Source organism: Garra rufa, chromosome 1 (genome assembly GCF_049309525.1).
Source record: "Garra rufa chromosome 1, GarRuf1.0, whole genome shotgun sequence".
In the NCBI taxonomy this organism is placed as follows: Eukaryota; Metazoa; Chordata; class Actinopteri; order Cypriniformes; family Cyprinidae; genus Garra; species Garra rufa.
Window position 1 is genome coordinate 65,040,573 of NC_133361.1, and position 10,235 is coordinate 65,050,807.

General features: G+C 41.4%; 1 protein-coding gene across 1 annotated transcript; it reads right to left on the reverse strand.

Annotated features, from left to right (window-relative positions):
- Positions 1-204: 204 nt before the first annotated feature.
- Positions 205-1,512, reverse strand: LOC141318594 (uncharacterized protein F54H12.2-like). The gene has a single exon (XM_073833206.1). It carries the CDS (start codon positions 1,510-1,512, stop codon positions 205-207), a length of 1,308 nt encoding a protein of 435 aa, XP_073689307.1.
- Positions 1,513-10,235: the final 8,723 nt, after the last annotated feature.

Genomic DNA, 10,235 nt, shown 5'->3' on the forward strand with positions numbered 1-10,235 from the left:
CATCCGGTTCCCTCTTGAGTTAAATAAACAGCAACCCAGTGTTCCCCAGATAAATAAGAAGGGTGTGTGTTAATTATACACATGGCAGGAAAGTTCCTTAGCGGTCTTTCTGGAAGGTGATCGCTGGGTAGGACTCCGAGAAAATGGGTGTTACACAAAATTTTTTCCATGATCGCTGTGAGTTGTACGGTGTTCATTTTAGGTTCAATAGTAATCGACCAGGACCTGTCGCCGGTTAGACACCTCAATTATACTGTCAAACACCGTGTAAACCACAAGGTTGATGGTACGTGCTAGCGGCTGTTTGAAGCGTGCTTCGAGTCTGATATTTCCGGACTTGATGAGCGAAATGTGCTGTCCGCAGTCTTCGTCGGGTGTGAGGTTAAAGGCATAGAGCGAGTAGCCTTTCAGAAAGTCTTCCCTGTTAATAGATAGGGGTTGATTTTTAAGGTGTCTCCCGGTCGCGGTCGCCAGCTGATAAAATTCGCGCACGGCGGAACCCCCGGCAAAGTCTGGTTGTAGAGGTTTAGCAGGAAACTGTTGACCGTCGACGTATACGGCTAGGAACTCCAAATCGTAATGTTTGAACGCGAATGGGTTTTTGTCGTAGGCTCCGGTGAATGCGTCATTATCCACCATGGCCAGGACGATAGATTTTGGTAGCGTACTCAAAAACAAATTTTCCTGATTTGAAACGCGGGATCCAGCAGGTATGGAGAAATTTTTCAGACAGACCCTGTCTATGGGGTACTTGGCTGTGCTTGAGAGCAACGCCTGGGCATGCCCCAACCTCACAGAGGGTGAAACGGATACTTTCTTGACAAATAGGGATGCTGACACAATGTTTAATTTGTAGGCATCGTCGCCACTCTTCATCAGACAGAATTCGTCTTTACCCCTGATCATTCTTATTTTCACATCGACACCATTTAGCATTAATTTTTCTTGAAAGAAAATGTCGCTGTGAATAGGAGCCAACAGCTCCACAACTTTACTACCGGTTGTGTAGAGGGACCTCTTCGTTAGGCCCGCATTACGACCAACCGGATCGGTTTCGTCCATGTGCCCCGCTGTGTCTTTAAAAAAGAGACCTGCTGAGAAAAGGGATTCCAGAGCATCTTTGCTGTAGTTGAGAAGACTCTCGATGATGCATCGATAGGGATAGGTACTGGAGCTCTGAGATATCAGTCGATCGCCGAGACTCACGTCAACTTGTGAAAATATAGTGGCTCCGGGGTAATTTATTAGGGCCACCTTTGCAGGGTCCGGGATGTTATCGCCGTTAGGCTTTGTTATTTTAAGCCGTAGAAACAATAATGTGTTATTTAGGTCTATGTAGTCTTCACCGGTCCCTGCAATAAAAAACTCCAATGGGGAAGAGTCGGATATGGCTGATAAAGGCGGTACTTCTAAATAGTTGTTTTTCTCAATAACCGTCTGCGTCAGCGGGACCGTAAATAAATCCAGCTCGGACTTAATACATTTCCCCGACATACGGTGAAGTAACGCCATGCTAGAATATGGTTTTTACGCGGGCAATGTTTCGCTTCACGGTCTTCTTAACCTTTCTGCGTTTGACTGAGGACTTCTTGGATTTGCTCCTTGTTTTCTTTATCGAATGACCACGCCTCCTTACACCGGGTGGTTTAGACATTCTCTTATGAGCCATAACCATGAGACCTGATCCGTCTTGAGATTTAGAGTCATGCGATCTTGACATCGCATTTGAGACGACATCAGATACTATATTTTTAGCAGCCGCTTTTAGGTGAGGTTTAGTGATACTGAACCCTCTTTTTAACAACGGTATGGCCATCCTAAACAGACCCCTGAAAAGGCCTCCCAGACCAGCCCCGTATATAACAGCCCCGCCGGCATATCCGGGTAGACCCCCACCGGCCTGATTTCGGTAATAGTCGACATAATCGGCAGCGTTCATCTCGCGATGGTTATAATAGACCATTCCTAAAGTACAGATTGCTTCTTGGGTCTAAAGTGTAGTTTTACGATGACTTTCCCGTAAGAAAAGGGTATTTCGCAGTTTTGGTCGTCCTTTAATTCTATAGATATGTCTGTGATGAGCAACTTGTTGACCGATGCGTAATGCGGTTTGTCGTATCTAACACTGACGGTATCATTGTTTTTCCCCGTTATATGAACGCATCTTAAAAGGGGGACGTACGAATCACCCACGGATTGGTATTCGATAATGTCGGTATAAACGTACATCGTATAGAAGCCTGCGTTGATGTCGGCTTGGTGAGGAGAGTCGGTAATAGCGCTTATTGTAAAATCTGCGTTTTCATGATAGGCTGAACGCCCTAAAGCTTCGTCGGGGGCAAGTCCTAAAACAGTGGCGAGTTTACCAAAGAAGCTTACTGAAATGTTGGGTTTCGCGACCAGCCGTGTTTTGTTTTTTATTTGATCATACCCCATCACCCACGTCGGTGCGAGAACTTCATTTATCGCCCGGATCACGGCTCGAACATCCTCGTAGTACCCGCCGTTTATTTGAAGTTTCCTCGACATGAAAAGTTCTGATAACTGCTTAAACACGGCTTCACCGGGTCTATTTGTGTGTTTCTGGGGCGGAGCCGGTGAGATGTTTAGGTTGAAAATCCCATCGTTGTCATTAAATGTGTACCAGCTCCTAGGATATTCAATTTCAACAAGACCTACTTGCCACTCGCCTTTCAGGTTTATAGTTTTTGCTAACCTGGTCGTATAACTAGATATATGATTTTCGGGGTAAACTGATAAAGAAGCGTTGCATGGCAGCGTGACATAGAAACCGTCGTCATCCATGGTGGTCCTTTACACGTATGATCTCTTACAGCACAGGGGCGTATGTTTTAAGGCTTTTGCAAGTCTACCAAAGTCTTTTTGTCTATATAACTATTAAATTTCGGAGGCCATCCTACCCATTTCACTAAAACAAGTGTGGAGCGACCCTGTTTTTTCTCACCTAAAATCTTCTCTATCTTAAACGCTTTGTTTTTGCTGACGATAATTTTTTGTAACTCTTCTTCGTAAAACACGCCTGCTATGACATCGCCATCATAATCAGTCAGCCTGTATACGGGGGGATTACGAGGAATACACGCTGAAACAGTGAAAAATTCTTCAGTGTAGTTCTGCTCGTAACCCTTTGCGAATGGTCCTCTCACTTTTGAAATCCTGACAACATCCCCTACTTTATATTTAAATACGGGATTCTCATTCTTTTTCATACTTCCATACAGGTTTTCAAACACTGTAGCTTCATTTTCCTTGACCACATCCACCGGTCTCATCCTAATACATCCTAATATGATAGCACGAGTTGTATCCTTGCACGATATCCTGCAAAACATCCACGTATCTCCGTGAATTCGTAGCGGTCAAAAAGCGCCACATTCTACTTTTCAGAGTTCGGTTAAAGCGTTCCACAATACTGGCTTTAAGTTCTGTAGCTGTCGCAAAATGATGGATGTCGTGGTTATTCATTAAAACTTGAAAATGTTTGTTAAAAAATTCGGTCCCTTTATCCGTCTGCAATTTCTTCGGAACACGTCCCTCTTCGAGGATAGACTTAAACGCTTTAGTAACCTCGAGTCCGCTCTTATTCTTTAGAACTCTCACCCACGCATACTTGCTAAATATGTCAATACACGTCAGCAAATATTTATTATTATCATTTTCCTTTGAATAAGCGGTCATATCGACGAGATCCACTTGGAACTGCATATCCATACCGTACACCACCACCCTATTACGTTTGTAGTTTATAGGGGCTGTTCTGTGTAATGTGTAAGCGTCCTCTCCGGCTAACCATTCTGAAACCTGTTTATCGCTCAGACGGACTCCTGTATCCTTTAAGACTCCGTCTTTTAACCGTTTTTTACCCCCTAAAGATCCTGGGTTGAACGGTGTGTAATAAACTTTTCTCATCTGCTCGGACATGTTGCTGATTCAAGCCTCCTCACAAGAATAAAACAAACAAACGTCGCGTTCCAGTCTTTTATTAAAAAAGAATACATTTCAAATTGATTACATCAAAAGTATAGAGATCAAATTGGTTACATCAAAAGTATAGAGATCAAATTGGTTACACATGTGATAAAAAAGGATAAAATAGGATAAAATACGCATGCATACAGAAAAATAATGAGTAGACTGATATAACGGTTTTACAGATGGTCTAACCAGTAAAGACAATTTACAACTACCATAAAGTTACGACCTAGTATGTAGTTAACCATTGTGTCAACCATTTCACAAACCTTGCTTTTCTCATCTTTTTTAACAAGTTTTACACATACATCGGTTAAATATTTGCACATGCACAGGACCTCGGAAACTCTTATTCCTTCATCTGCTTTGGCTAACTCGTCTAGAATTTTAACGATCATTATGCTGGGCGGATTCTCGCCATTAAGACACATATCGGTCAATTCATCCCATGTATCTAGAGATCTTCTTATACCAGTCATTTCTTCCTTGAGGTTTTTTATACGAATTGTTTGACCCTCGTAATCTTTCTCATGATCACTCTCTAGCTCGATGACCGTAAGTAGCATTTCAATCATTTGATGTTTATAACGAGGGATGATCAAAAAGTCTCTGAAAAAATTCATTATGCTACACGCGCAACCCATGTCTTAGCCGTCACGCTCAGACCCCGGGGCTTGACACGCTGCTCTGCCAGAGATCCACGGCGTCGTAAACAACTTTCTTGTAGGACTTGTCCAGTACCTTTTCCCTGATTTCTTGCAGCTTTGCGACGATGAAAGGCTCTTCTCTTAATTCATTCAGGATAGCTCCGGTGGCTCCTTGAATCCTCTGATTGTTGTTGGACTTTAAGCCGCAGCGGCGTAGGGTGAAGTCTATAATGGTCTGAAGATCAGGTTTGAAGAGTTTACGGCACAACTCGTCAAAGCGGGAGTCGAAGTAGTATGCAGCAGGCTCAAACAGACAGGAATGTTGCAACTGGCTCGGGTGATCCGTTGCACAACCCTCACACTCTTCTCTCAGTTTGTTGTCGATGATGTGTTGCAGCAGCAGTACGATCAGGGCTTTTATAATTTTAAACCCTATGGCGCTGAAGCATCCGTCTGTGGCATCAAATCCTGCGGCGCGCTGATCTGATAGGTAGGAAAGGTTGCGATATCCGAGTTCTGTGCAGAATTTATCTAACCATTCTTTGTGTCGCTCGGGTGGGTGGTCTTTGCTTGATGAAAATTGATCACGAGCATTGTCATCGTGTTCCTTGAGGTTGAAAGGAGATTTGTGGTCGTGAAAACCACAATCGCAGCATAAACCTTCGTCTTCTTGAGACATGATGGTAATGCGTTGTGGGGTAGCGCTACTTACTGGTCTTTATAGCGTCCGAAATTAATGGGCGGTGCCTACTGCTGGGGGGCTATCCTCTATGTGAAACAAGCGTCTTTTAATTCCGCTGTATCCGGCCTGCTTGACACTCCACTTGAATAATTTGTTTATGGTAGAAAAAACTCTGCTCAGCAGTTGTAGATCACGACCCTTGAACATAACTCGCGGGGCAGATGGATCTGGAGGTTCCTCGCTCGTCTCATCATATGAACCCTCAATGACCTTTGTCTCATCTTCGCATAAGAATATGTACAAGTAGTCATCCGGATTCATTTCATTACGGTCCCCGAGCAGACGGTACCGTGTTTTTGGCACATCTCCGTTCCAATCAACAGAATACCACGGACGTCTTTTACTTTCACGCATATCTATCCAAACATCATCGAAAAACATTTTCCAGTCGTTGACGGATAATTCCAAACAGCGTTCCTGCCCCAGCACAAATTCGCTTATACCTGTTGCTGTGTAGAGCGTAACCGATTGCGACCGCACGTGAAATATGTAACCAAATATGGTCTCCTCACTACTCAGGTAAAATTCCTCTCTCAAGCTGGCTGTATTTCTGCAGAGAGTCTTCAAATATGCATTTCGTCTGAATGGTTTTCTTGGAGCCAAAGTCAGACGTTCTAACATCTCTTCATCCCATACTCTCGTGGTGGTTTTAGGTGAGTGTATCGCATCCATGTCTATGTATTCGACAACTCTTCTCGATTTTCTACAGATATGCTATGTTGTATTTATATGTTTGATCACGTCCCTGTCATGTGGTCACCATGCGGTCACTGAAGAGGTTAAAAATAACCCCTCATTACTGCAATTTCACCGGTCAGAGTTCAACCATCATTAATCTTCATAAAAACCCTAAAGACATCTTTAACAGGTCATGGGATCATCTCCGGAATTTTAATTATGACTATTCATACATTAGCAGGGTCATGGGTCATCTCCGGAATTTTAATTATGTCTATTTATACATATCCGGGGTCACGGGGTCATCTCCGGAATTTTAATTATGTCTATTTATACATATCCGGGGTCACGGGGTCATATTTTGACATGTCAAAAAGGTCAAAGGTCAAAGTCATTAATCATTGTGACATAAGCACCCTGTCATCACTACTCCCACCGATTTCTTCTTTACAAGCTGGGTAGTCCCTGTTTTATTTTTGGTCTGTGGGCTCTGCTTGTTCTCTTTGCCAGAATTCTATTGAGACAATATGTATGATGGTTAGCACACAACAAACAGCTGAATGTACCAAAAAATTTAAGGAAGCGTAGGCAAAAAATATAGCCAAATACATTGTAAATTATAGACTACATACCTTTCGCTTGCTGCTCCAAGTGGAAGCGCTCTTCTTTGAATAAAATGCTGTGGCCTCCATTTCTTTCTCGCACAGTTAATACAAATGCACGCAGTGAAATTTGATAACAGGTCTATTTTATCAGTTGCTCACTCGCAGCCGATTTAAAAAACGCATGGGCGGCACTAGGGAGGGGCTATCAGGTACTAGACCAAAGCACGTATATCAGGGCTGTTGCAAGGGGTGTGCAAGGCCCTGAGCAAAGTTAAGTTGCAAAACTTCTAGTGTCTTCATGTACTGTATATTGAAGTTTAGACAGTTTGCAAGAATATTTAGTATCACTGGTGTGAAAATGCTGTTAGATGCCAGTGGAGTTAACGGGAGTTGAGAAAGTTGAAAGTGAGGGCACAGATGCATCCTCCACTGGGCTGGCAGATCCAGCTATTTTAGGCTACTTTGAACTTAAAGTTAATAAGGTAGTAATTTGCATTGTCCGAAAAAAAAAATCAGAACTATCAGCACAGTATATAACACTAATCTGGTTGCACACAATAGAAAGAAATATGCAAACACTAGCCATGAGCTGTGTCCATTTCGATACAAAACAAGGCACTGACAAGTTTAAAGATCAGTCAGTACAAGTTTTTTTATTCCTCTCCAGTTTAAACAGCTCCGGAACTAGGAGCTGGAACTAGGCTTAAGTATGGTCTGTGAAACTGGAGGGAAGTGTTTTTTTTTCCAGTTATCTGAAAAGTAGCAGTTAATGAGGCCATCAGCGGCAGTATAAAGAGGGAAATGTTTATGAATAGCAGAATGGGGGTGGGGGTGAATGCTGTCTGTTGCCTTGTAATCAACATATCATTGAGACTCTTTTTTGGGGGGTCCAACTGTCTAGCATTCGGTTTAATTTCGGATTCAGCATTCAAATGCATGCCAGGGAAAAGGGGAAAGCTTTCGTCACACGCTCCACCTATGATATACCCTCTTATCACAAAACATTAGTGTCCACACCCCTGACACACTGTAGGAATAAATACAGTCCATCCATGTGTAAAGTCATCTCACAATGACCAAAATCAGCAAGCTGCATTCCCAAGACATCAGGGTGATGAGGTCTGCTGGAAGTCCTACTCAAGAAATATCCCAACATCTGAAATCCATTGGTGTACACACTACATTGAGCACTATCCGGAGACACAACAAAGAAAGATCATCACACAAACGTAATCCTCGCAAAATAACTGAGTAAGTTGCCCACTGCATGACGCGAACACAAACACTAGCCCAAATACTGGTTAATGCTAAGTGGTGGTTATGCATAAACTGTCAAATGTTTAACTATTTTCTGTTTTGCCCTTGATTTTAGGGACATTGTCCTATCCATAGAGAATATCACTCATCAGAATGATGAACTGATGTCATGTTCCGTGAAAAAACAGCTATGGCGTGACAGCGGAGTGGAAATAAGCGAGCGATCCATTCGGAGGATAGGATAAGGGAAAAGCTTGGGTGGAAGTATGGGAAAACTCAACATTGTCCCATGATCAGAGACAAAAATAAAGAGTTACGTCTCCAACAAGCCCAAAAATGGATTGCTGAGAAGGAGTCATTTCACAATGTCATTTTCACTGATGAAACAACAGCGGCTTTGGACCGTTTTGCCACCATGTCATTTCGTAGGAGTGGGAGACACGTGTCTAAACCAAAGCCAAAGCACCCGCTAAAAGTTTATGTTTGGGGAGCAATATCCAGACTGGGTCCGGGACCGATTGCAATCTTCGAAGGCATAATGGACCGGTCTTTCTTTGAAAATGCTATTGTAACAGAAACTGCTGCCCCATACATTAGGGAAAACTTCGGAGCACATCACCGTTTTTTCCAGGACAATGACCCGAAGCACACTGCTGCAGGCAGACTCATTGCTGAACAGGGTATAAACTGGGTTAAGACTCCCGCCGAATCCCCCGACATGAATCCCATTGAAATGGTGTGGCATGCTCTGAAAGATTATATTCGAAAAGTAGCAAAACCAACTACAAAGTCTGACTTAATTGATGCCATAAATAAATTCTGGTTCGAGGAACTTACAGCAGTGGCATGCAACAAGTACATAAACAGACTGTTTAAAGTTCTTCCGGCTGTGGTGAAGCGTCAGGGTGGACATACTGGAATGTAACAATGTCAAAAGTTGTGTCAAAAAGGTCAAAAATGTCTAAGCATTGGCAAAACTGTAAAATGAAAATATAATGTACATTAATGATCCCTTGAAGAAATTCGTTTTTTTGACGTTGTTGTTGAGAATCTGCTGTTATCAAAAACATAAAATAATACTGATAATACTGATAAAAATGCATAAACACGAGTTTAATGCATAAACAATCCTGCGTGGCCATAGTAACCCAGGATTATCAGAGATAGGTTTATTAATATTTTATTTTGAGTTAAGAAATTATTATATTAATTGTTATAGAAATTAATACAATATTAAATAATTATATAGGCGATGCTGTATATGCCAATGCTGTCTGTGCACGATGTAGACAGCATTCACAAGTGTATCATGAATAAATATTACATGTACTTCAAATTAAATAGACTGTTTACTTAACATTCATGTAAATGATACTGTAAATGCTTGACATATGCTATATGACTGATTTTTACTGGAATGTAGTTTAAAGGTTGAATTGAACATATATTTTATTTTGTTTCGTCTAATTAATAGACTAGACTATATAAATACTAAACTGTTTTACTGAGGAATGAATCATTCACGTAGTTTCATTTGTAAATGAAAACATGCTCATTTATCGTCACACACGGGCATAAATACAATCATAAAGTCAAAACTTTATTGGCATAATTGTCAGGCGTTAAAAAATAGCCCTAACCAGTTATTAAAATAATAATAGCCTAATAATAATAATAAATAATAAGTGATATAGAGCTATCTACTTTTTTGTTTATTGTGAATCGCTTAACCTAAATAACTCTCTGTATATATGCTATTTGCCATATATTTTGCAAATATTGTAAACGACAATTATGCCAATAAACTTTTGACTTTATGATTGTATTAATGCCCGTGTGTGACCATAAATGATTTACAAATGGAACGTGATTGATTCAATCGTCAATGAAACACTATATAGGTTATCTATTAATTAGACGAAATAAAATGAATATATATCTGTTAAATTCAACCTATAAACTGCATTCCAGTAAAAACCCCAGCCATATCAAAGCTTTAATGGCATGTCAGCATTTATCATTTAGATTCAGAATGTTAAGAGATCGAAATGAAGGGAAAAATAATGAATATAAACGAATAATACAATTATTACGGAAAAAAGAGGATCAATTAATGGACTGTGGGATGCATAAAATGTTTCTTGCAGGGCTATTTAATTTGAAATACTTTATGTAATTGTCACCAACGCGGTCTCTGTGGCTCCCTCTGACCGCCGCCAGCGGGAACCCTCCCCGGAATATTAGACTACATTTCCCATGACCCCGTACCTGAGACTCGCGCCTGTGTTTCCGGTTCACCGGTTCACTTCCTTT